Source organism: Enhydra lutris, unplaced genomic scaffold, assembly GCF_002288905.1.
Source record: "Enhydra lutris kenyoni isolate GAN:26980312 unplaced genomic scaffold, ASM228890v2 scaffoldscaffold66, whole genome shotgun sequence".
NCBI classification, from domain to species: Eukaryota; Metazoa; Chordata; class Mammalia; order Carnivora; family Mustelidae; genus Enhydra; species Enhydra lutris.
This window is the reverse complement of record NW_019154150.1, coordinates 1102836-1130410: the sequence shown is the minus strand read 5'-3', so window position 1 is coordinate 1130410 and position 27575 is coordinate 1102836. Positions and strand designations below refer to the sequence as shown.

The window sequence follows — 27575 nt, the reverse complement described above, 5'->3', positions numbered from 1 at the left end:
GACTGCTAAATAAGAAAGTTCTGGGTCATGCTGGTTGTCTGAAATCTGCTCTTGAGGCCAATGACAGCTATCCTGTTGCCAAATAAACTTTGCCTCCCGAGCTTTCTGACAGCCCTGAGGTAGCACATGTCATGGAAAGACGGTGGAAGGAGGGCCAGTGTTAGACCCATGAGGCACCACCTTAAAATCTTGACTTTGCACGTAGCGCTCCAGGCACGTGACGTCACCCTTCCTGATCTGCTTCAGTTGGAGACCTCTTAGCTTCAGCGACCTGGCCCGTTGCAGATCATCAGTAAATGGGGACTGATGTTGGTATGGAAATCACCTGGAAGAGAGCGTGGCATGGGGAGTCCAGAAGCTTGGCTTCTCAGTTCGGGTGCCCAGCTGACTTTGTACAAGTCATTTCAGTGATCTGTTCCTCGGTCAGTGAGCTGCAGAGAGAATCCCTATCTCACCTACTCACACAGGGTTTTCTCATGGTCGCCCTGTGAGAAGGATCCCCATCTTACAGAGCAGGACATGGAGGCCTTTATTCTAGATCACCCACTGGTAGTACGTGCATAAACACCGCACATACACATGTGGGTGTAGGGGATGAGTTTAATATCTGGGCCATCGTATATCACTTGCATTTTATGTTTTTTGGTGTTTTGATTAGCAATACTGTATCAGCATCCTAATGCCCAGTGCTAGTTAAACAAACAAATCCTTATTAATTCAGATGCATTGGGTGAATTGGTGCATATGGCTATTGTGAACAAAAGAAAAAGCCCATCTTCTAGAACGGCTTACAAAATGCTGTTCTGTTGAACATGGAGCCACAGAACCCAAGCCACTGCTGTTAGAGAGAGGATCTCTCCAATCTGCTGTGATAAATTGATAAGCAAGGACCGTTTCTCATTATTAGCTTCTATGTCTATACCGTGATGTATGTGGACTCCTCTGATCTGACTTGTACTCCTCTGCCTTGTAAGCCTCCCTTTCTTGGACTGGAAAAACAGGAACTTAGTCCTCCATGAGGTGTGTAAACATTGTGAGTTCTTCGAGATTTTTGCACCTGTTCATCCATGTTTGAGGTGACACCATCCCAGATTTGGAGTGTGACTGAGATGTAATGGGACTGATTTGTTTAAAATGTGTTCCTGGGTGCTCCCCTCTTTCAGGATAGTCTCCTTGAGAAATTGTGCACGGATTTCCCAGGTGTTTGATCAGCTATGATGATACTTTTTCTTTTTTTTTTAAGATTTTATTTATTTATTTGACAGAGAGAGAGAGAGAGATCACAAATAGGCAGAGAGGCAGGCAAGAGAGAGAGGGGGAAGCAGGCTCCCCGCTAAGCAGAGAGCCTGATGCAGGCCTCGATCCCAGGACCTTGAGACCATGACCTGAGCTGAAGACAGAGGCTTAACCCACTGAGTCACCCAGGCGTCCTGTGACAATCCTTATTCACATTTTTCGGAGCCTGCAGCTCTTCCTCCTGGCAGGTCCTTCAGGGGGGTGTATTGGAGAACATTCCATAGTGGTAGCTTTCTTTGTTCCAAAGGGAGGTCTAACCAGAAAGTCAGAATCCTGGTTCACGTCAGGCCAGGGGGCTTGTCCAAGGGCCCTGACAGCAATTGCAATGTGTGTTGGGCAGTGACAGGTCACTAGAGTGTGTCCTCTCTTGAGGTGACTGTTTTTGAAGGAGACGCTGTTCATCTTGATGTGAGAGGCCTGAAAGGTTGACTTGCAGCTCACAACTTATGGTTAGTGGGTTAGGTTAGCTCATGCTGATGGTGTTGGACCATTTCATCACTGAAGGATCCCAACCCTCTCTGAAAAAAAGAAATTCTTCCAATTTCAAGCCAGGGAATCCCCACTCCTGCCATTTTGATGCCTGAGAAGGGTAAAAATTAGGTATTTTGAAAATGAAAAATATTTTGGGGCACCTGGTTGGCTCAGTCAGGTAAGCATCCAACTCTTGATTTTGGCTCAGGTCATGATTTTGGGGTTGTGAGATCGAGCCCCGCGCCAGGCTCCATGCTCACCCCGGAGTCTGCTTGGGATTTTCTCTTTTTGCCCCTCCCCCAACTTGTGCTCATGCTCTCTCTCTTAAAGAAATAAATATAAAAAAAAAAAAACTTAAAAAATTTTTTTAAATGTTCTGTTTACATTTTCCAATGAAAAACTTTGTGGGTTTTTTTTTTTTTTTTCGTTTAACTTGTTTTTTATTCTTGGGTTTTAACTCTCATGAGTACACAAATAGTGAAAGATTTTGTGATGAAAAAATAGATCTTAGCTGTCAGAAGAAAGTTTAGTTCACTAGCTATGAATTGTTAGTATCTGCCATGTTTACATTATAGATAATTACATAGAAAAAGATCAATTTTATAAAATATGGGAAAATTCTTTGAAATACATAGAGAAAAATCTATTTTATTATTGAAATCACAAGGTAAATACCTCAGTGTAGACTCTAACTGTAGTGTTTTCTTGGGGTTATTCTCCCCAGAATAAGCCTTTGGTAAGTGTTGGCTGAATGAACTAGCAAGTAGTGAGAGAGAGACACAGGGAGAGAGATGAAGGGAGGGAGAGAAAAGAGAGCCTTCTAAGCAGGAAATGGTATCAGTGAACCTCTGCTTGAAGGGTTGGGTTCACGCAGGAGCTGAAGGGCTTCCAGCCAGCAAGGAGAGAGAAGTGTCAGGTGAAAATGGGAGACGTTATAGGAACTCGGGGGTTTGGTTTTGTTTGGTTTGGTTTTACGACTTTTGAGAAACAGGATCACCATAGCGCAAGTTGGTGGGGAAATTTTTGTAGACTGGTTTGTTAAAAAGCTTAATCTCTTAAAATTTAACTGGCAAAGTTTGGCTAATTTGAGGCAAAATGGTCAAGATTGGTGTTTTCAAGCCTAGCATGAAAAACTCATTAAGTATTAAAAGGACTCCAAGTTATAGAATTCCAGCTGGATTCTTTTTACCACTCAGGGATTCCCCTGCCTCTGAGCAGTGATAATGGATGGAAGGCCTTGGTGTGTTAAGATATTTTGGGGCAGTTTGCTCTGTGTGTATACATGTGTACACACATTGATAGATTGTTGTTTCGCTTTACATGAGTTGGCCTTATTTGACTATCTTTTTAAAAAATTTTTAATTTTTTAATTAACATATAATGTATTATTAGCCCCAGGGGTACAGGTCTGTGAATCGCCAGGTTTACACACTTCACAGCACTCACCATAGCACATACCTTCCCCAGTGTCCATAACCCAATCACCCTCTCCCTACCCCCCTCCCCCCGGCAACCCTCAATTTGTTTTGTGAGATTAAGAGTCTCTTATAGTTTTTTACTATCTTTTTTTTTTTTTTAAGATTTTTAAAATTTATTTTAGCGAGAGTGTGAGTTGGGGGGAGGGACGGAAGGAGAAGAGAATCCCAAGCAGATGCTGCGCTGAGCGCAGAACCCGACGTGGGGCTCGATCCCACAACCCCAGGATCATGACCTGAGCCAGAATTAAGAGTCAGATGCTCAGGGAGCCTGGGTGGCTCAGTTGGTTAAGCGACTGCCTTCGGCTCAGGTCATGGTCTCAAGGTCCTGGGATCGAGTCCCGCATCGGGCTCCCTGCTTGGCAGGGAGTCTGCTTCTCCCTCTGACCCTCTCCCTTCTCATGTTTTCTCTCTCTCTCTCTCTCTCAAATAAATAAATAAAATCTTAAAAAAAAAAGTCAGATGCTCAATTGAGCGGCCCAGGTGTACCCTACTTGACTGTTTTGTCTAAAGTAGCGCTCTACAAAGTTCCTTAAAAAAAACATCTATTGAGATATAATCCATATGCCGTAGAACTCCCCTATTTAAAGTGTTCAGTTCAGTGTGGTGTTGTATACTAACAGAGTTGTATAACCATCACCACAATCATTTTTTAGATATTTTCCTGCCTCCCCAGAGCCCCTGGCAACTACTGGTTTACTTTGTCTCTATAAAGTTGCCTGTTCTAGACGTTCCACATAAATGGAATCCTACAATACTGAGGGTTTTCCTGCATCTGGGTTCTTTCACCAAGCATAACGTTTTTGAAGTCTGAGTTGTCTTCCTTACTCGCCTTGCTCTGTGTTTTTCTTCCCAGCACTTACTCCCAGCCCTTGTCTTGCTCACTTGTTTGTTCCCATGCCGGTGAGGGAGTGTGAGCTCTGCTGTGTCCCAGCACTCAACACCACACCCTCTCTGTTGTTGCTGAATGAACTAATGAAGATTTCTGCCCTCACTGTTCAGTGACTGAATTTTTCCACATCACAAAGTACTCTTGGCTTCCGTTAGATCTCTCCCCCCATGCCACCCTCTTAGTAATTTGGAAATACATATGTCCTGTCTCTATTCATCCCATATATTCAAATTTATATTTTCCCACCTGGGGTCTAGAATTAGTGTTTATTTCTTTAACCCTAAGAGGACAAGAACCGTGGCGCACTTTTCCTCCCTCCTCATTGCCTCCCCACCCCCACTTTCCATGTTGAAATCATCTGGGATTTGACCGCCAGATCATTATTTTTTTTTTTTTTTTACATTTTGCATCAATAGTTATTTTAGACTTTAATTCCAAGTTTTATTGATTTATTTTTGGCTTACTGTTTTTTTCTATTACTTTAGTTCATTTGGATTTTGCCTGAATTGTTCCTTAAGTGATTCTTTCAGAAAGAATCCCTAAGGGACTCTTGAAATCAAGTGACCCTTGATTTCTAATGTTCTGAAATCTTACCATAGTGTGTCTAGATTGTGGGATATTTTTTTCATTCACCCTGCTCTGAAGTCAGTAGGTATAATCAGAGTGAAAATTCCTGTATTTCTAAAAGTCTTAAGGATTTTTTGAAAAGATTTATTTATTTATTTGAGAGAGAGAAAGAGAGCATGCGCGCACGCCAGCAAGCATGGGGCAGGGAGGAGCAAAAGGAGAGAGAGACGGAAACCCAAGCAGACTCTACGCTGAGCGCGGAGTAGACATGGGGCTCGATCTCAGGACCCTGAGATCATGACCCGAGCCAAAAGCAAGAGTTGGATGCTTAGCTGTCTGCACCACCCAGGCGTCCCTATAGGTCTAAGGAATTTTTAAAAAATGTCTTTGATTAGCTCCTCTTCTCCCCTCTGGAGCTTATAGGGGTCGGGAGCTGGAATTTAGGATCTGTTCTCCACATCCCTTACCTTTTCCATCTTAATAGCATAGTGTTGTATTGTGCTGTGTTCTGGACAAACCCTGGGCTTTGCCTTCCAGCACACTGTTTTCCTTTTCAACTGTGTCTGTTCTTTTTTTTTTTTTTTTTTTTTTTAAGATTTATTTGAGAGAGAGAGAGAGAGAGAGAGCATGAGTGGGAGGGGAAGATGCAGAGGGAGAGAGATTCTCAAGCCGATTCTGTGTTGGGTACAGAGCTTGACCCCAGGCTCCATCCCTAGATTGTGACCTGAGCCCAGATTGAGAGCTGTGCACTTTAACCAGCTATGCCACCCAGGTGTCCCTCAGCTGTATCTGTTCTGATCATTCATTCCATCTCGTTTTCTTTATTTTGACAATTACAGTTTTAGTTTCCAAGATCTCCACTTGGTTCTTTTTCATATCAGTAATATTTTCATTCTGTGAGTATTAATACTCTTATTTTTTCCTGACTTTTTTTTTTAAGATTTTATTTATTTATTTGACAGCAAGAGAGAGATCACAAGTAGGCAGAGAGGCAGGCAGAGAGAGAGGAGGAAAGAGGCTCCCCGCTGAGCAGAGAGCCCAATGTGGGGCTCAATCCCAGGACCCTGAGATCATGACCTGAGCTGAAGGCAGAGGCTTAACCCACTGAGCCACCCAGTTGCCCCACCTGACTTTTTTTTTCTTTTTTTTTTCCACCTGACTTTTTATTATGAAAACTTTCAAGCATATAGAAAAGCTGAATATGCTTGAAAGAAGAGCACAGTAAACCCCAAACCTATCCTCCACCTAGACAGTTCCTGTTTTGCTCTGTTTGCTTTGTATTCCTGTAGATGTAATATACTTTTTTTTTTTCCACCTGAAAGTAGGTTGCAGATAACATGATCTATCACCCATAGCTCAAATACAACTTTTAAGAATCGGCTTGATATTTTTTTAATATTCTTTAAACTCCAGTGTAGTTAGCATACAGTGTTATTTTAGTTTCAGGTATACAGTATAGTGACACAACAGTTCTGTACATTGCTCAGTGCTCTTCATGGTAAGGGTACTCTTTTTACTTTTTTAATTTTACTTACTTATTTGCAGAAAGAGAGTGAGCACACAAGCAGGGGGAGTGACAGAGGGAGTGGGAGAAGCAGGCTCCCCACTGAGCAGGGAGCCTGATGATGTGGGACTCAATCCCAGGACTATGTGATCATGACCTAAGCCGAAGGCAGACATTTAACCACTGAGCCACGCAGGCGCCCCTTGAGGAGTGTGCTCTTAACCCCCTTTATCTGTTTCATCCATCTCCACTCCCATTTCTGGCCAGCGCCGGCTTATTCTTTGTATTTAAGAGGCTGTTTTTTGTTTGTCTCTTCGTTTGTTTGCTCACTTGTTTTCTTTTTTGTTTTGTTTTGTTTCTTAAATTGCACATATGAGTGATTTGTCTTTCTCTGTCTGACTTACTTCACTTAGCATTATACCCTCTAGGTCTGTCCATGTTGCAAATGCCAAGGTCCCATGTTTTTTTTTTTTTTATGGCTGAGTAATACTCCATTGAATAATTTACCACATTGTCTTTATCCATTCATCTGTGGTTGGGTGATTGGGTCTCTTCCACGTCTTAGCTATTGTAAATAATGCTTCAGTAAACTAGGGGTGTCTATAGCTTTTAGAATCAGTGTTTTCATTTTCTTTGGGTAAATACCCAGGAGTGGGATTATTGGATCATAGGGTAGTTCTGTTTTTAATTTTTTGAGGTGCCTCCATATTTTTTCCCACAGTGGCTGCACCAGTTTGCGTTCCCACCAATGGTGTGTGCAAGGCTTTCTTTTCCTCCACATCCTTGCTAACACTCCCTTTTCCTTTCCTCCTTCCTTCCTTCCTTCATTTCTCCCTCCCTCCCTCCTTCTCTCTCTCTCTCTTTCTTAAGATTTTATTTATTTGATGGGACGCCTGGGTGGCTCAGTTGGTTGGGCAGCTGCCTTCGGCTCAGGTCATGATCCTGGCGTCCTGGGATCGAGTCCCGCATCAGGCTCCTTGCTCGTCAGGGAGCCTGCTTCTCCCTCTGCCTCTGCCTGCCATTCTGTCTGCCTGTGCTCGCTCTCTCTCCCTCTCTCTCTCTGACAAATAAATAAATAAAATCTTAAAAAAAAAAAAAGATTTTATTTATTTGCTTGAGAGGGAGAGTGGGAGAAAGAGTGAGCAGGGGAGAGGAACAGACTCCCCTCTGAGTGAAGAGCCTGACGTGGGGCTCAGTCCCAGGACCCTGGGATCATGACCAAGCCAAAGGCAGATGCTTAACCGATTGAGCCACCAACACTTTCTATTTCTTGTCTTTTTGATTTTAGTCGTTCTGACAGATTTCGGGTGACAGCCATTGGGACAGGTGACAGGTGGTGACATCTCATTGTGGTTTTGATTTTTATTTCCCAATAAGAGTAAGAACAATTCTTTTAACACGCCTAAGTAGATCAGTACAGTTGACCCTTGAACAACTGGGTACACTTCTATGTGGATTTTTTTTAGTACAGTTCTGTAAATGTATCCTCTCTTCTTGATAACATTGGTTTTCTCTAGCTTAATTTATTGTAAGAATACAGTATATAATACATATAATGTACAAAAGTAGGTTTTAAATCGACTGTATGCTATTTACAAGTCTTCCCATTGGTAATAGGCTATTAGTAGTTACATTTTTGGGGAGTCAGAAGTATACACAGAGTTTTGACTGCCCGGGTGTTGGTGCCCTTGACCCCCATGTTGTTCAAGGGTCAACTGGTATTTCTATCAAATAGCATCTCCTGTCCAGTCAATTTTTAAGTTTTTCCAACTTTCTCCCAAATGTTTTTTTATAGTGTTTTTCCTCTTTGTCTTTTGTTCTTTTTTGGAAAGATTTTATTTGAGAGAACACATGAGCGGGGAGAAGGGCAGAGGGAGATGGAGAAGCAGGTTCCCCGCTGAGCAAGGAGCCTGATGCAAGACTTGATCCCAGGACCCTGAGATCATGCCCTGAGCCGAAGGCAGAGGCTCAACCGACTAAGCCACCCAGATGCCCCTTGTTTTTCCTCTTTGAACCGTAGTCCAATATAGTTTGGTCCAGAACAACACCTTGCTTTTTTTTTTTTTTTTTTTTTTTTTTTTAATGACTTTTTGTTGGTGGTGTTGTTAATGATACTGATTTTTTAAGATTCAGTTCCTGGATTTGTCTCATGGTTCCCTTGTGGTGTCTTTGCATTTGTTCCTTTGTCTCCTGAATTTCCTGTAGCTGGAGGTTGAGTTAGAGGCCAGATTCGACTTGGGTGGGACAGTTTTGGTGAGAATGAATCACAAGTAACATTGTGTGCTGCCCTTTGCTGCTGTGGCAGGTGGCACACGATGCCAGGTTCCTGCTTTGGTACTATTGATGCCTTGGTTTGATCACTTGGTAGCATCTACCAGATTTCTCTATTTGCATTTATTGTTAAAAGATGCCTTTTTGCTCTGTTAACTTTATTTCTTGGGGTATCACTCAAGAATCATACCTTGAGCTGGCCTTTTCTGCCTGGAGCAGGATGCAATTGAATTCAAAGGGCAAAATGCCTGAAACTTCGAAAGTGTTTTGTCCAGCCTAATTATAGTTGTTGGTAGATGTGACCGACCATCTGACACCCTGAGACATAAACTGTGTATTGGGGAGATCATTAAATGACAAATAGTGGACAGTTGGTCTGTCCGTTCGAAACTACCTCCTTTCCCAGGCATTCTTCTAAGCTCGAGAAAAAAAGGTGAATAAGAGATAGTCCCCATTCTTCAGGAGCTCCTAACTGGTTGAGGGGAACAGAAGTGCAAACAGATAGCTAGCGTGCAGTGCTGTTAATGCGTTGCCAGTTTCTGAACCAGGAGTTGGAAACACATGGCCTGACAAGTTTGTGTATGTTTATTTTGGCGACAGCAAGACCGAATATTGAAAATTAGGGCTGTTCCTGCAAAGCAGGGCCCTGTGGTTGCCATGGCCGTCACAGGGATGTCTTCTGAGTGCCACAGAGGCACAGAGGAGGCAGCAATCCACCCTCCCCAGGGTGACGGGGGCAGTGAGTTTCAAGCTACTGAAAGATATGTGAATTTCCCAGGGAGGAAAGATAGAAGGGGCTTTGCTACCACAGCCATCTATGTGCAAAGCCATGGAGGTGTGGGAGAGGAAGTGTGGGTGTTTGTCCAAATCAAGCGGAGCTAGAGTGTCGGGGAGATGAGACTAGGGAAGGGGCTCAGCACCAGACTTCTGATCATGGAAGGTGCGTCAACTGTGTCCTGAAGGCTGTGGGAAGCTGTGTGTGGGAGACCCACTGTTTGTCCTGGAGGTTTGATGCCGGCTGGAGGCACCATCAGCCGGGACTGAGCAGAGGGGCATCCAAGGGGTCAAGGCTGAGCAGGACTCCGGGCTGGTGTACTGTCCATGAACCCTAGTGGCAGGGGCGCAGGAGGGACAGTTCGAGGGAAGGCAGAGCTCGTTTTGGGACATAGGGCATCTGACTCCTCTCTAGGTTAGGTCCTTGCTTCAGAGGAGCTTTGGAAAAAGAGAGGCAGATGGGTATAAGGGAATTAGTGTGGAAGCAGTGAAGGCTCCATGACACCATTTACCCAGGAAGTTGGAGCCGGTGGCCGTGGCCTTGGAAATGCCATCACTTGCTCTCAGCTTCTCCTGGTGGACATAGGTTGTTGCCACAAGGAGTTGGCAGTCCACCTGTTTTTTATGGGCTCTTCCCAGCCTTGCAGGCCTGCCTGACCACCGCATCAGGGGTGAAGGGGCTTCTAGCTCCCTGCTTCAGTCAGGTCTCTCTCTGTTTCCCCATAGTGCTGAAGAGGGCCTGTGAGTGCGGTTTGGTGGCAGCAGGGAAGGGGGCCACAGAGGAAGGGGCTTGGGTTGTGCTTGATGGTCTCAGCTTCCCTGGGAGAGGGAGAAGGGGCATCCCTGGGGAGCTAGTGGCCCTTTGCGAGTCACCAAGGCAAGACTCCTTGGTGAGAGGCTTTGGTCCGTTTCCCACGTCTTGTCTTTTCCCCACCAAGACTGTTAGGGAAGGGGTTTGTTGGATTCCTGCAGGAGGTATGAATCATCACTGAGGTTTCTCAGAAGAAACAGAACAAAACAAAACGAAGAGTTTAAGTTTCTGGAGGAACTTGTGTACATAGTAAAGGGCATGGGGTTTTAGAGTCAGACAGAGTTCTTCTGCTGCTGCTTCCCTGTGACCCCTCATGCAGAAAGAAACTGGGTGGCAGAGGGGAACACTAACACAGGCAGCACCCGGAGGTTCTCGAAGGACGTTAGAACCCCTCCTGCACCCCATGCTCCCGCCAGCCCTATGGAGTGGGACCGGTCACCGCTGTTCCCAAGTTCCCGGTGAGGAAATTCCAGACCCCAGGAAGCTACTGGGACTGTCCTTGACACCTGTGCTGATGGAGTAGAACGGAAACCCGGGATTCCCGATTGCTTGTTCCCTTCCAGCTGCGGATAACCTGCCGAGGAGGGCTGCCTTGTAACAAGGGACAAAGAGACATCTGTGATACTGGGATCTTGAGCAGCTGTGTTGAGGGGGCAGGAGGCGTTTTGAGCTCAGGAGGACGCACATAGCCTTTACTGCCCACTGCTGAGGAGCTGGCTGTGTTCAGGACCATGTCATTTGCCCCTCCCTGTGTCACTAGCCCAGCCTGTTTTTACCCTGCTCTCCCTCCCTCAGCCTCTGCCCGCCTGCCTGCGTGTCTTCAGCTAACATACCGGATGTTTGGCAGCTTCTCGCTACTGCTTCTTAAGAGTGCACCCCGAGTCTGTCACCCCACGTCCCAGGCCAGGCTCTTCCCTGGAGGACTGACATAGGAGAAGTGACAGTGGCTGGCCAGAGGAGTGGCCTGCAGACTCCACCTCCTGGTTCAGCTCACCACATCCCAAGACATAATGAAAAATAGCTCAGGAACTCGTATTTGGGTCAGTCTGACCAGTTTTCAGAGTTTTGTCCTCAGAACTAATTTTTCCAAGGTCTTTTTCTACTATGAAGAAGCAAGGAACTTTCTACTGTCTGTTTCATCATGCTGGAGAAAGACTGAGTAAAATCCTCTTCTGTTTCCACCAGGGGAGACGGTGCTGGATGTAGGTTTTGGGAACTGAACCACTAATCGTGCTTGTTATCATTAAGATTTATTTATCTATCAGAGAGAATAAGAGAGCACTAGTGGGAGGGGCAGAAGGAGAGGGACGGAATCCCAAGCAGACTATGCACTGAGTGTGGGCGGACAGGGGGCTCGAACTCATGACCCTGAGATCATGACCTGAGCTGAAATCAAGACTCAGACGCTTAATTGACCGAGCCATGCAGCCACCCCGCTAGCGGCGCTTTTAAGCTAATGAGCAGACTTGATTTCCCACTGGGGCACATGGGAAGTCACTCCTTAGGGCCAAGCAGGCACAAATCCCTGGAAAGCAGCTTTAGCCTCACCGTACCTCTTGTCCCCCTCTTGTTCCCTCTCACTGGCCTGACTACCAGGCTCTGCCTTCAGAAGGGGTTCCTTTATTGAGTACCTGGTCTGTGCCTGGTTGCTGGTGGCATAAAGGAGTAAGATAGGGTCTCTCCCCTCAAGAGTCCATTCTTGAGAGCAAGAGAGACTTACAAACCAAGAAGACAGTCCTAGGCCAGTCCCACTAAAAAAAAACCTCTTTTTTGGTCCTGCAGAATGGTCATTTGCTGCTTTGTTTTTAATTGGATTTGCTTTAGGCCAGATAAGCTTTTCTGTTGTCTTGCTGCATTTTATGTTCCTTGCCTGGCCCCCAAAGGCATCTCAGTTTGGGACACTTGAGTTAAATGTTGAGCGTACTCTGCAGTGTGTGCTGTTACAGAGGAAAGAACACAGATGCTAGGGAGCAGGAGGGCAAGAAGTGAATTCTGCCCTGGGCGGGGCTTGGGCCTGTGTGTCAGGGAAAGTTCTCCTGACCAGGTGACTTTTGAACTAGGGTCTTGAAGGTTAGGTAGGAGTTCACCGAAAGATCAAGATGAATGCAGTCTCTCCTAGGAAAGGAAGATAAAGACAAGAATATGCCATCACGGGTGTAGGGCCTCGGAGGGACAGTGTAAACAAGGAGTCATTGACTATGGGACTTAGAAGACAAAACAGGCCTCATCTCTTACCCTGAGATCATACTTCCCAGACTGAGGCAACAGTCCATGGGCCCGAGCCCTCCCATCACCAGGGCAGAGGAAGGACCCAAACAAAACCCAGGACTTTACAGCTTGGAAATGCCCACAGAAGAGGGGAGCCGCCCCTACCCCCACCCATTTGAAACCTACCTGACTGACCTCTGCAGCTCTCCTCTTCTGAGTGTAAATAAATATTCTAGGAGCCCTTCTCCATCCTAACTGGGCCTCACTCCTACCTTCCATGCTCAGCAGATGCTTCTGAACTTCACTGCAGACATCAGAATCCCTGAAAATTTCCCCTGAAGTCCGATGTAAGATAAGAAGGCCTGGCTTGGGGAAGGTAGGAGAGGCTGTTGGCGTGCCAGGTGGCAAGTGGGAGAGTTGGGAGGGCCGACTGGGGTATAACCCACAGTCCAAAGTCCCTGCCTATTTGTCAAGTGAGCGTGCTGGCCAAGGACTTCTGGTGGGTGGGGTGGCGGTTTCCACCTGGCAGATGCTGTCACTGGTTTTAGACTGAGTCAGATACTCAGTCTCGTTAGACTGCAGACACTGGATGGTTTGCTTTCCTAAGCCAAGGCCTGCAGCCCGAGCTGCTAGATGGAGACCCGGCAGAGCAAGGGGACAGGCTCTAAGGGCAAGAAGGGTACTCACCCGTTTAGCCTGTATTAATCGAGCAGCTTCAACATGCCAGGCACTATGCTGGGTACTGGGCATATGTGGAAAGCCAGCTAGTCAGGCCCTGCCCTTGTGAAACTCCTATGAAAGAGAGCAGGCAATATTTCTTTCTTTCTTTGGCAGAGAGAAAAAGAGCCAGAGAGATAACACAAGCAGGGGGAGTGGGAGACAGAGAAGCAGGCTTCTCGCTGAGCAGGGAGCCCGACATGGGGCTCGATCCCAGGACCCTGGGATCACAACTGAGCGGAAGGCAGATGCTTAACGACTGAGCCACCCAGGCGACCAAGGGCTGGCAACATTTAAAAAAGTGCATGTGTGTGAGGGCTGCCCCAGGAGAAAAGTAAATCCGGATGAAGGGACAGGATGGGCTGCTCTTTTAAGAAAGGAGGATCAGGAAAGACCTGTGAGTGTCCTTGGTACTTGAAAGCAGGTGGAGTGAAGGGAGGCAGCCATCATGTGCTGATCTGGGAGTAGAATATTTCAGGAAGGGGAATGTCAAGGGCGGGGGTCTTTGTAGAGAGACCCCTGAAGGCTCAAGGGACTGGCCAGGAGCAAATATGGCTGAAGAGAAGTTACGTGAAGGCAGATAAAGTCCAGGTTGTGCAGGTCCTAAATTTAGGCCTTTCCAGGGTGGAGCTCTGAGGAGTGACAAGATCCTACTTAAAACACTGTTTTTCGGGGCTTCACCAGGCTGCTATGTGGAGAGTGGACTGAATGCGGGCGGAAGCTTGGGGCAGGGTTGCGGCTGTGGTGTGAGCCGGTGCGGAGGGGAGGGAGCAGCAAAGGACTCGGCGCCCATGATTGCTGCTCACCCAGGGCTCTGCTGAGGACAGAAGGGGAGCCGGGAAGTAGGCAGACAGACAGATAGACAGATGGGCGTGGGCTCAGCATGAGGCTCTGATGCCTTGGCCAGTCACGGCATGGTGGGAGCCTGCCCTTCTGCTCTGTGCACTGGGCTGGTGGTCTCTGCCCGCAGGCTCCGATGCGGACCCAGCCTGCTGCCTCGGGACCCCACAGCATCCATGAGGTGCCTTCTGCTTTGGCTTCTGGGAAACAGAGCCTGTGGCCATCCTCACCTGTCTCTTGAGTAGCTAAGGTGGCTGATCGCACTCATTAAACTTTTCACCCAGACCCCCTTGGGGCCCTGCCTAATGGAGAAGCTTTGCTTGACTGCTGGGAAAGTAGGCCCTCACCTGGCTTGGCTTCTCCCACCTGTTCTGGAACACAGAGGGCATCTGGGCCTGGAGACTGAGCTTCTTTTACTGAACCTTCTCTGCGATCCCACAGTAGGACCTCTGCTCTGCCCAGCCCCCCAGGTGACACTTGACGAGCATCCGTCAGAGCGCCTCTCCTCTCAGCCTGCGTTCCCTCTGGAAAACAAGAGCCTGAGACACGGGCTTACATGCAGCTCCTTTGTTCTGGGTACCAGAGAGAATAAAACAGAGGAGGAAGGAAATGCTACAAGGCTGCATCCTCAAGTTGGTCCCTCCCATGGGCAAGTAGGGCTTGATTTGGCCAGGCATGCCTTGTTCCCCGTTGGCCAAGGGTTGATCCGTAGAGGGGTGAGGCCTTCTTACTTCTGGGTCACGAATGCACGAATGCTTGGTGGTTTCCAGCAGGTCTCCTGGTTTGAAATTGGGGAGGCTCCAAGGAAGGCAGCAGAGTTCCTGAGGCCATTATGCTGTGTGGGCTGGTTGTTGCCTGCAGTGGGCTGGAGTTCAGGGTGGGCTGCTAAGATATGTGAGGTGGGATAAAAGAGACCTCTAATACGTATTTCCCCTCTTCGGACAGTCTCCAGTGGCTTCCCGTTGCCATAAAAATAAAATCCACACTCAGCGTCGGCCTGTAAGATCCTGCATGTTCTGGCTTCAGCTGCCCCTGACCGCATCTCCTAACATGTGCCTGCTTCACTGCTATCTGGCCACACTGCTCTTTCTGTATCTCCCAACACGGCAAGCTTTGTCCTTCTGGACACTGTGACACTGTTCCCTCTGCCTGAACACTGTACCCGTGCCTGGCTTCTCATCCTTAGGCCACCTTCTGGGACCACCCGGGTGGCCCCTATCCTGGGCAGTCTCCCCCTATTATCTTTATTTTCTGCAGAGTGCTCATTATCCTTCTCTGCAACCATCCCATTTGCATTCTTCTTGTCTGTCTTCTTTCGCTGGGATGTGAGCTCTGTTTTGTTTGCAGTCTCCCCAGCTCCTGGAACGAGGGGAGGCCCATGGCAGAAACACAGTACATAGCAGACAAACAAGTCAATCGGCCCATGCATACAGCCAATATATTTTTCTTTGGACATTTTATGTATTCTACCTTGCATTAAAGCTCCTTTGCTTATATTTAAAACACTAGACAAAAATTGTAATAGCGCAGTAAATATTGTTAAATGGATTTTTAAAAAAGACTATTTGATAGAGACAGCACAAACAGGGGGAGCAGCAGGCAGAGCGAGAGGGAGAAGCAGGCTCCCCGCTGAGTAGGGAGCCTGATGCAGGGGTTGATCCCAGGATCCTGGCATCATGACCTGAGCCGAAGATAGACACTTAACCGACTGAGCCACCCAGGTGCCCCTAAATGGATGCATTTGTCTAGCACCTTCTCTGTTAGGTACCATGCACCCTGAATCTATCATTTGGCCCTTACTGTACTTTTTTTTTTTTTTTTGAAACAGATGAGAAACTTAATTAAGTTGTAGCTCAGAGACACCATGCTGGAAAGTGATGGGAGCTGGCTTATGCTCTCAGGCCTGTTGGACCCTGGAGCACTGACACTGTTCTTTTCCTTCCCTTCCTCTAATGTGGGAGAGTAGGATGAGAATATGACCAGTCATGGGAAGGACCTACTTTCCAGAAATATCTCCTCCATTGCTGCCCAGATTTCACCAATTGCTTGACCTAGATACCTTAATCTGGAGCTATTTTGTTGGTTTTTAATTTAGTTTTTATTTTTATCAGAGTTACACATATGTGTGGTTTAAAGAGTCATTAGGTTCAACAAGGCTTGTTACAAAAAGGTCTGTCTCCTGGTACCCCCACCTGCAGCCTGGTTGGGGAGTGGCAGGAGGGGAGGTAATCACCTCCGGTTCTTTTTCAGCTGATGGGATTTTTCTATTTCTTTTGCTTATATTGTGACCCCCCCCCCCTTCCCCCAAGTTGAAGGCGTAGTTTGTTGACTTCTGACTTTGGAAGGTGATGGTAAACTAACTCTCAGTGCTGCCCCAGCCCCCACCACACACGTACACACTTTGCATTCTCCCAGTAGAGCTGTGTGGCAACAGTGATTAGATCATGACTACATTCCTTTCAGCTCTCTTCCCAGAATTTGCTCACTTCTCCCTTCCTCCACTGTTACCTGTCACCCTGGTCCAGCCACTGTCTTACCCAGATTGTGGCCATTGCCTCCTAACTGGTCTCCCTGTTTCTGTCTTTGATCTCTTCTCAGTACAGCAACCAGAGAGATCCTGTTAAAAAGTAAGCCTGATTGGTTCAAAACCCCCATGGCTTCCCACTTTGACTCAGAGTCAAGTCCAGAGTTCTTACTGTGGTCTAGAAGGCGCTGTGTGATCTGGGCCCCTTGATATTTCTCTGGCATCCCTTATTATTCTTTCCCTTTGTACCTGCTCCAAACACACCAATCTTCTTGCTTGCTTTGTCTCTGCCTCAGGGCCTTTGCACTTGCTCTACTCTATTCCTGGAATGCTTGTCTCCCAGACATCTGCATAGTTAGCTAACTTCCTCCACATATTTATTTATTTATTTATTTGAAGATTTAATTTATTTATTTGACAGAGAGAGACACAGCAAGAGAGGGAGAGGGAACACAAGGGGAGTGGGAGAGGGAGAAGCAGGCTTCCCACTGAGCAGGGAGCCCGATGAGGGGCTCAATCCCAGGACCCTGGGGTCATGACCTGAGCCGAAGACAGATGCCTAATAACTGAGCCACCCAGGCGCCCCTATTTTTTAAAGAGAATTTCTTTAAAGTTTATATTTTGGTAATCTCTACACCCAGCACGGGGCTCCATCTCACCACCCAGAGATTGAATGTCGCACACTCTCCTGACCGTGCCAGCCAGGCACCCCTGTATATTTATTTTTTAAAAGATTTTATTTTTAAGTAGTGTCTACATCCAGCCTGGGGCTTGAACCTACAACCCCGAGATCAAGACTCCAACACCACCGACTGAGCCAACCAGGCACCCCTTTCCAGATCATTACCAATGATTATCTCAATGAGGCCTTCTGTGACTGTCCTGGCTAAATCTTCATTCTTCAGTGTGCTTTATAATTTCTTCCCCTGCTCATTTGTTCCACTCTTTTCACTATCTAGCATACTTATTATTTTTGTTATTTATTTTATAATAAATATCTTAATTTATATTATATATGTAGGTATAAATATATATGTTTTATAATAACTATAAATCCTTATTACTTAGGATCTTACTTAGCATTTGTCTCCTGCACCAGACTATAAGCTTGAGGATAGGAATTTGCATCTGTTTTGTCAGCCCTGGTATCTCCACTCCAGCATCTGGAACGCATAGTAGGTGTCTAGTAAGTTCTTACCGAAATGGGTGAATGACCTTATGATTAGTAAGTGCTGTTCACTTCTAAGCCATGTGGTGCACTGCCATTATTTTTCATTTACCATGGTCACCAGTTTTTCCTGGAAGTAGTAATCATGTTGGTTTTGCTTAGGTGTCTATGTTTTTACCGTTAATTCATCTCCCCAGTTAAGGGGGATCCTAATTGATACACCTTTCCTCCCTATCTGTCCAGTGTATTGTATACCTTGCCTCTCAATGTATGGCCTTTTCTCAAATCCGTCTTCTGTTTTTGTTTTTGGTTTTTTAAAAGATTTTATTTATTTATTTGAGAGAGAGAGAGTCACCATGAGTGGGGGAAGGGGCAGAGGGAGAGGTAGAAAGAGAAGTAGACTCTCCACTGAGCGGGGAGCCTGACACAGCCCGATTTCAGGACGGGAGATCATGACCTAAGCCGAAGTCAGACACTTAACTGACTGAAAGTCAGTTAGTAAGCCTGATTGGTTCAAAACCCCCATGGCTCAGGCACCTCTCCGTTCTGTCTTCTTGAAGAAATCTCTCAGAGCTTTCTTGATTTCTATTTTAGTTTTGCATGTGTGTGTTGTGGGGGGGTGTGGGTGTGTGATTAGAGTAATAGTCTAAGAATTCAGCCATTTGAAATTTATTGAGACTTTTGAGGCCCAGCATATGTATGGTTTACCTTGTTGAATATTTAGGTCCACTTGAAAAAAAATGTGCTGTTCTGCAGTATTGGGTTTAATGTTCTGGAAATGTCACTTTGAGCAATAGTGTTGTTTAGATATTCTTTATCCATGCTGATTTTTTTGGGGGCGGTGTCTACCAACTGTATCAATTTCTGAGAAAGAGGTAATAAAATCTCCAGCTACGAATGTGGATTTGTTTCTCCCTTTAGTTATGTCAGTTTTAACTTCATGAAATTTAAAACTCTGCAGTTAGGTGGATACATATTTGGTATCATTATGTCTTTTCTGATAATTGCCTCTTACCATTACAAAATTCTCTTTATCTCTTGTAATTCTTTGTTTGGAAGCCTAACATACTCCTATAACTTGAGTCATACTTTCTTATGCTTACTTTTAACATGTACTATATATATATATATATATATATTTTTTTTTTTTTTTTTTTTTTTTTTTTTTGCTACCTATTTGTGTCTTTATATTTAAGGGAGATAGCGTATAGTCTTGCCTTTTTTCCAGTCTGACAAGCTGTGGCTTTTATTTGGAGTGATTAGTCCATTTATATTTAATGTAATTACTGATCTGTTTGAGTTTAAATCTACCATTTGCTCCTCCTTTTCTCTTTCCCTCTTCTATTTCTTATTCCTTTATTCCTTTCCTCCTTTCTTTTGGTTTAATTGATTTTTTTTTTTTTTTAAAGAATACCACTGTATTTCCTCTATTGACCTTCTATTTCTCTTATTAGCTGATAGGACTAACTTACAAAGTTTCTTTAGAGTCAGTTTTGTATAACGTCATATGTTACAACTGACACTTAACACTTCTCATTTCTCACTTCACCTCTGACACTTCACAAGTGTAGCTCACCTTGCAATAGTATGATTTCATTTAACTGCCCTCCTTTTTTGGTGCACTATTATTGTCATACTTTTTATTTCTTTATTTTTTTAAAAGATATTTATTTATTTATTAAAGATTTTTATTTATTTATTTGACAGGCAGAGATCACAAGTAGGCAGAGAGAGAAGTGGGGAAGCAGGCTCCCCGCCGAGTGATTTTTATTTATTTAACACACAGAGAGAGATCACAAGTAGGCAGAGAGGCAGGCAGAGAGAGGGGCGGAAGCAGGCTCCCTGCTGAGCAGAGAGCCTGATGCAGGCCTCAATCCCAGGACCCTGTGATCAAGACCTGAGCTAAAGGCAGAAGCTTAACCCACTGAGCCACCCAGGTCCCCCTTTATTTCTAATACATTATAAACCCCACCTTATAGTCATTATTTATAGTTTTTTGGTTAGTTGTCTTATATGGCAGTTATAAGAAACAAAAATCAGATTTTGAATACACCTACCTATTTACCATTCCTGGTGCTTCTCATTCCTTTTGTACATCTGAGTTTCCATTTAGTATCATTCCTCTTCAGCCTGGAGAACATATTTTCGCATTTCTTGTGCAGGTCTCCCAGGGAGATTCTACTTTAATTTGTCTGAAATTGTCTTTATTTCACTCTCATTTTTTTTTTTCAAAGATTTTATTTATTTATTTGTCAGAGAGAGAGAGGGAGAGAGAGTGAGCGCAGGCAGACAGAATGGCAGGCAGAGGCAAAGGGAGAAGCAGGTTCCCTGACAAGCAAGGATCCCGATGCGGGACTCGATCCCAGGACGCTGGGATCATGACCTGAGCCGAAGGCAGCCGCTTAACCAACTGAGCCACCCAGGCGTCCCCACTCTCATTTTTGAGAGAGATTTTGTTCCTGGTTAGAGACTTTGATGTTGAAAGGTTTTTATTTCAGTACTTTTTTTTTTTTTCTCTTTTCACCATTGTCTTCTGACATCCATTATTTCTGGAGAGAAGTCATTTGTCATTTGTTACTGTTACCTGTATATATCTTTTTCTCTGACTCCTTTAAATTTTTTCTCTTTTACATTTGTTTTCATCAGTTTGGCTGTAGTCTCCCATGGTATACTTTGTATTCTGCTTGGTTTTGCTGAGGGTTTTTTTTTTTTAAATCATGAAATTGATGTTTTCATTAAATTTGGAATTTTCAGTCATTAGTTCTGCCACATTCTCAGCATTTTCTCCTCCTGGGACTGCAATTATGTGACTGTGGAAGTGTATGATGTTGTCCTACAGGTCCCTGTGCCTCCGTTGCTTTTCCTTCAATATTTTTTTTTCTCTTTGTTCTTCAGAGGGAATAATTTCTACTGATTTTTCTTCAGGTTCACCAGTTCTTTTTGTGTGTGTGTGTTTGCCATCTCCATTTTGCCGCTCAGCTCACAGAATGAATTTTCTACTTCACTTATTGTACTTTTAAGTTCTAGAACTTCTACTCTTTTTTATATGTTTAAAAAAATAATTTCCATTTCTGTGCTGATATTCCTTATTTGCCCAGTCATTGTAATCATATTTTCCTTTAATTCTCTGATCATACTTAACTGCCTTAATATTTGTGCCTACTAAAATCCAATATTTTGATCATTTTGGCATCATTTTCTACTGACTGTTTTTTTTTCTTTGTGAATCAAATTTTCTTAGGGTTTTTTTGGTTTTTTGTGGGGTTTTTTTGCATGTTTAGCAATTTTTTATTATACACTAGAAATAATGGTTGATGCTATATTGAGAGTCTGGATTCTGTTCTCTTCTTTTGAAGAGTATTCATTCATGTCCGCCCCACATTTTTTTAAAAAGATTTATTTATTTGAGAGAGAACAAAGGTGGGGAGAAGCAGAGGGTGAGAGAGAAAGAAACAGACTCCTTAATGAGCAGGAAGCCCAATGTGGGGCTTAATCCCGGGACCCAGAGATCATGACCTGAGCCGAAGGTGGACCCTTTATGGACTGAGCCACCCAGGCACCCCCACTGATTCATGACCTAATAGTCAATTCAGTTTGCTGTCCAAACACCTTGAACCTGTGTAGCTTTGCTTTTATGTTTTGTTAGGGCAGATAGGTAGAAGTCCAAGGATGTTTCTCTAGCCTCTCTGTCTTGACAGAAGTCAGCCTCCAAACCTGAAACTCATGTTGGTGTTTGGTTTTAGGCTTTGTTAGGGCAGGTATCTGGAGGCCTTTGTCTGGTCATGGTCTTCACTCGTAGGTGACAGCCTTTCTGATGTCTCCAGTTACTATCTAGGTTACTTTGAACAAGGTGCTAGGGACGCCTCTTCATTATGACTGGATTGGAACCAGCATTCCCTTAGCACTGCTCAGCCTCTATCTCTGGTCTTTTCTCAACCCAGCCAGAGTCACTCTCTGGTAAAATTCTGGTAGTCCCACCGTGTGCATGGATCCCTCAGGGAAGGACTCACCAAAGACTCCCACACCACACCCAGACTTTCGGCTTTCCCACTCCTGCTTCGCTCCTCGTTCCAGTCCCATCAGCTGCTCCAGAATCTGTTTGCCTCCTGGCCACATGGGACCAGCCTGCTTTGCTTGGGTTCTAGCCCACTGTCTGGCAGTCAGGAAGCCATCGCCGGGTAGAGAGTCATGGTGATGGGAGACGCAACTTAGAAGTTTTGCGTCTTTCAGGATTATTGTCTCCTGCTGCTTGTTGTTTACATTTTGAAAACAGCAGCAACCTCCCATATTTTTCTCAGTCTAGTGGTTGTTTGTCGGGGGAGGGTTCAGCTGCCAGTAATTACTCTGCCAGAGCTGAGAACTGTGCCTGGAACCCGGTGGCCTGCTACAGACGGGTTGATGTCCAGGCTCGCTGCTCGGCTGTTGTCTTGGGATCTCCCTCGACCACCATCCTGGGGTTCCCTATGCCTCTCTTTTGAGTTGAATTCTCTGTTTTGGGGAATCCCACATCTTCTTCTTTTCAGTTGATTTCTTTAGTTAGAGGAACCATCAGTGGCTTCCTGAGAAAGGGTGGCAGGAAGATAAATTTTTTGAGGCCCCTATATCTGAAAATGTGTTTAGTAAACCATTACACTCGACTGATGATTAATTGGGTAGAGAATTCTAGGTTGGAAATAATTTTCTCTCCTAATTTGAGGCATTTTTTTCATTGAGTATCTAATGCCATGTGGATTTTGTCAAACTTTAATGTTAAAACCTGTTTTTTTCTTATTCTTTTCCTCTCTGGAAGCTTTTAGGACCTTTTCCCCTTCCCCACTGTTGTGGAATTCCCACATGTTGTGTTTTGTGGGGTTTGTTTTCCTCCATTGTGTGGGTGCTTTGTGGGCTCTTTCAACCCAGAGGAAGTTTTCTCGAAGTTTCTCTTTGATTTCCTCCCCTTGATTTTACCATTTTTTTCTTCTGAAATGCTTAGTATTCCCATATTGGACCTCCTAGGCTGGCTCTACAATTTTTTTCCCTCTCTGATCCATCTCTTTGTATTTCTTTATTTTGGTGGGATTTCTTCAACTTTATGTTCCAACTCTTAGGTTGCATTTTCCATTGATATTCTGTTTTTAATTATCAAAAGTTCTTTTTTTTTTTTTTTTTAAGATTTTATCTTTAAGTAATCTCTACATCCAGTATGGGACTTGAACCCACAACCCTAAGATAAGAGTTGCATGCTCTTCAAACTGAGCCAGCCAGGTGCCCCTCTGTTTTCTTTTTCTGAATACTCCCTCAACTGTTGTTTTTTTTTTGGTTTTTTTTTTTAAGAAATAGTATTCTATTATTGTTTTACGATCTTTTCCTATCTCTGAAAATACTGATGTTTGTCTTTGGTAAACAAAACTTGGCCTCTGTATAGTTTTTGTTTGGTCCAAGTCACTTTTCTTCTGTGTTTGTTTGGCCTCTCTTATGTGCTCTCCTCTGGGGTGTGGAGATGAGTTTCTTGGTCATCTGGATTCCAGGTTTCACCCCATGTGTGAGCTAGCAGACACCTGGTCTCCTTGGAGCCTTTTATAGTTGAGGAGTAAATAGGAGCTCTCAGGACTGGAGGGTTCCACTGGGCATGTTGTGGCCCAGAGTTTGTTAATTCTTAAACTTCTGTCGGTGGCGCCTAGGGAAGAGGCAGTCCCTTCCACAGCCCTGGCCTCAGGAACTGTCTGAGGCCTCTGGTTTTTTCCCTATCCTGGACAGACGAGGGGGCCTCCCACACCTTGTGAACTAGATAAAGAGGCCCCTAGAGTGCCTGTGCCCGTGAAAGAGGATGGATGGAACCACAGCTCGGTGGAGATCAAAGGCTCATGTTCACCTTCAGAGAGCCCCAAGAACCTGTGATTTGTGGAGCAGAGAAGACAAACCCTGAGCCCCCCACGGACCCTGGCATCTGCCCACTCTGATGGCTCCCAACAGCCCATCTCTTCCGAGCACAGAGCTGATGATCTCCACCCAGCCCGGGCAAAGCGCAGGTCCAGGTCTGCTCCGCTTGCAGCCCTTGCCCCTGCCCTATTTGGCGTCTGTCATGCCAGGCTTCTGCTTCTGCAGAAACCAGGGGAGCTCCTACTACCCACAGGCACCTCTCCTCCATGGCCATTGTCCAGGAGGGCTTGGCAATGGGCACCGATGGATGTTTGCTAAGTGTGAAGACATGGCAAGGAAAGACCCCAAGTTTCTTGCCTTTGGCCAAGCTGGGCCAGCTGGTGGTCAAGGCCCAGCGGGAGGACCCTATCCACTGCTTCTCCCTGGGCCCTCACTGCCACAGCCCAGGCCCCCTCACCACCAGGTTGTGAGCCATCTTCCCGGGCATCACTGAGGTAAAAGTAGAGAACCCTAATGCTGGAGGAACTTTCCACATGGCTGGGTACAGTGGTGCATTTACAGGCTCAGAGAGGGGAAGGCACAGGATGTGCACACTCAGCCAGCATCATAGCCCACCTGGAAGGAACCATGAGCTGCTGGAGCTCCTCTGGTTCATTGTTCCCAGTAGTGAGCCCGGTGTGTAGGGGAGAAAGGCACACAGAGGACCCTGGGTCATATGTACTTCCTACTGCAGTGCAGAATGTCACCTTACCACCTCTCCCTGGGGACTCTAGAGAGCAGAGATGAGGGCTCCCCGCCTTCCCTCTGCATCCTTCTGTCCCCCCAAAGTTGGGCCACTGGGTTGTTTCCTAAGGGCTCAGAAATCCCTTCTCTCTCTGTCCACCTTCTAGCCCCACTTGCGTGATTCCTGCCAAGGTGTGGGCTGGTGGCCTGCCCAATGGGACCGGCGCTTTGGGCATGGGTCTGTAGGAATTGCCCTCCCTATCCCCTGCACGTGGTCACACCACCAGGTTCACAGGATGCCCCCTGTTTCTTTAGCTGCAGATCTGGGACACAGCTGGCCAGGAGCGATTCCGCACCATCACCCAGAGCTACTACCGCAGTGCCAACGGGGCCATCCTTGCTTACGACATTACCAAGAGGAGCTCCTTTCTGTCAGTGCCTCACTGGATCGAGGATGTGAGGAAGTATGCAGGCTCGAACATCGTGCAGCTGCTGATTGGTGAGCTGGGGCAGGGAACAGGGCAGGTCCAGGAGGGTTCCTCAGGACCGCGAATCTTGTCTCTCTCTCTGTCTGTCCTTTCTCCTTTTTAAATAAAGAGCACATGGAGCACAGAGAGAGGCTGAACTTGGCCAGGCAGGAAGGAAGCCAGAACTGGAACAGTGATCTTCCAAATTCTCATGCTGCCTATCACTTATATAAGTTATATTCAAAATCGGAATTGGAGGAAGAAAGGGAGCTAATGTTCACTTTGCAGTTACCAGGTATCTCCACGGTGGGTAACACTGGTTAAAGCTTCATGGATGTCATTGGATTTAGTTCCCGTAACCCCGGCAACTCCTTGTTTGTCAGGGGCTGGAGCTGAGGCTCAAAAAAGTGAAGTAATTTATCCCAGTCCATGCAGCCTGTGAGCTCATGAATAGGCAGCCTGAGCTCTGCCAGTCATCATTCAGTGACTTGCTGTCACACTGCACTGCAGAGCAAGGCTTCTCAACCATCTCTGTGCTTCCTGATCACTTTGCAGTTTGTGAAAACATGGATGCCAGGCCCTTGAATGTGCATTTCTCACAGGTTTCCAGGTAGTGCCATGTTTGTGCCCGAGGGACCCCCACTTTGAGAACCTCTGTTGCTCTTACTGCCATTTTCCCTTTCCCTCCTAAATCACCTTCCCAGACCTGAGCCCAAGAAGCTTTGGACCATTTTTGTGGTCCCTGGGGTTCTCATTCCAACTGTCAGGCTGATTTCTTCCAAGATGAGGTTGTTCAGATGGGGCCTCACCATCGCTCCATCTGGGGAAAGGGTGGTGCTTGGTTCTACCCAGCCTGCCTGGCCTGGGATGGGGGAGCGCTTGGCCGAGCTGGACTCCCCAGGCCGGAGTGGAGTTCTCCTTACCTGGCCTTACACTTCCCTTTTATCCAGAACATTTAAAGTAAAACATCCTGTCCTAGAGGTGTTTTATACAAATACGAAAAATAGAATAGTGCAGTGAACCCCGAATACCCAACCCCCGGCTTCAGCCTGCGCAACTCCATGGCCAGTTTCTCCTCTACCCTCGTCTCTTCCCCTCCTTTGTCTTGCTTTGGGGCGAATCCCAGCACCGTTAACTATTTCACCTGTAAATATTCCAGCATGAATCGATACAAGATACAAACACTTAAAAAGTACCTAACAACAATCCCATTTTCACATCTGAGAAATATTGATATTTTCATAATACAATCCAGTAGCTGATCAGCGTTCAGATTTATCATTGCTCCTAAATATCACGCGTACTTTTTTTTTCCAGTTTGTTGAAAGCAGGATCCAGGTAAGCTCCCCACACTAAAATCGGTTACTGCATCATTTCAGGCTACGAAAGAAAGTTTAGATCTTTCTAGATGGTTCTCTGTTTTGTTTGTTTGTTTGGTCCTCCCCATATAGTCACATTACAAAAGTCAACCATGTAAAAGAATTCTTCTAGAAATTGGGTCAAGGAGCAGTTGACCAGATTTTGAGGAACATAATGAAACGTCTGATAGCTTGTAGGAGAAGCCAGAGGTGTGCAGAAAAGCAAAATAATCGAAAACCACGATCTTACAGTGAATGAGAGAGTTCCAAAGGAAAATAGGAGAGAATAGATAATAAGCATAACAAAATGTTAGCAAAGAACAGACCTGGCAATGCTTGATCTCCTTGTTAACACGGCCACATAGGGCGTGCCTGGTGAGCTCCAGCTGTTTTCCTGCTCCATGTACCATCAGTCCCCCTCCCTCGCTGAAGGTGGCATCAGAGATGGGGAAACTGACTCTCAGGAATGGAGTGACTTACCTGAGGGTCACACAGCTAGGGCAGGGGAGCCGAAGTTCCTCACAGCTCTGAAGTACCACGTTCTGTGCACCAAACTCTCCTGCTCCTACTTGTTAGGAGGAAGCAAAAAGTACGTGAGCCTCTGGCAAAGAGAAAAAGGAGAAAAAAAAATGAGGGATGGAAGGTTAAAATAAGCGTTTTAAAATTTAACAAGGTCTTTTTTGTTTGTTTTCTTAAAAAAAAAAAAAGAGATGGTCACACAAAATAGTATTCGTTGGTGGCGGACAGGGCCACCGGGGTCTCTCAGCTTGGCCCTGCCAGGGAGGGGACAGGGCTTGCTGGCACCTGTGGGCCTCACCTAGCCGCTCCCGGCCTTTCCCTGCAGGGAACAAGTCGGACCTGGGCGAGCTCCGGGAGGTCCCTCTGGCCGAGGCGCAGAGCCTGGCAGAGCACTACGACATCCTGTGTGCCATCGAGACGTCCGCCAAGGACTCGAGCAACGTGGAGGAGGCCTTCGTGAGGGTGGCCACGGAGCTGGTCGTCAGGCATGGCGGCCCTCTGCTCAGCGAGAAGGGCACCGACCACATCCAGCTGGACAGCAAGGACGTCGGGGAGAGCTGGGGCTGTGGCTGCTGACCGGGGGACAGGGCAGGCAGGCAGGGCCCTCCCCACCTCCTCTCTCTTTCTCTTTCTCTCTGTCTCTCTCTGGCCTGCCGGGCCCCCCTCCAGAGCTGGCCCTCTATGGCGCCAGTGATTCTAGAGCAGCCAGATAAAGTCCTGGAATGATCCATTCCGTGGCCTGGGTACTTGATGGGAAGGCTACCTTCGAGGAAGGAAGGAAGAAGCGGGTACCTTGTGAGGGAGACCTGGCATCATACCGGGTGTCGGGTGTGGAGCCCATTCTACCAGCTGGGGGCTGTCCCCTCTGCGTCCTTCACAGTCCAAGACTGGCTCCGGGCCTGCCGGGGTGGACCACCATAGGAGAAGGGGCCAGGACGTGCCTCCCCTGCTCAGCACCGACTGGTTCTGACCATTCCACACCTTGCATCTTGCTATGACTATGGCGTCAGGTGGCTGCCTCCAGGGATGCAGCTGGTGCATTGGGTTCTTCGGAGTCATTCCAGGGCCTCTGTGCGTGAGCCTCAGAGCATGAGAGCAGCCAGGCCGACAGACTTGGTTCCTGAGCCCCAG

General features: G+C 46.2%; 1 protein-coding gene across 1 annotated transcript in view; it reads left to right on the top strand.

Annotated features, from left to right (window-relative positions):
• LOC111159029 (RAB43, member RAS oncogene family) overlaps positions 1-27090 on the top strand; it is a 32822-nt gene extending 5732 nt beyond the window's left edge. Inside the window, exons 2-3 of the mRNA XM_022521386.1 lie at positions 24416-24599; positions 26770-27090. Of these exons, the coding sequence (XP_022377094.1) occupies positions 24416-24599; positions 26770-27020 (435 nt within the window). The 3' untranslated portion in view covers positions 27021-27090. The remainder of the gene's footprint in view (positions 1-24415; positions 24600-26769) is intronic.
• The last annotated feature ends 485 nt before the right edge of the window (positions 27091-27575 follow it).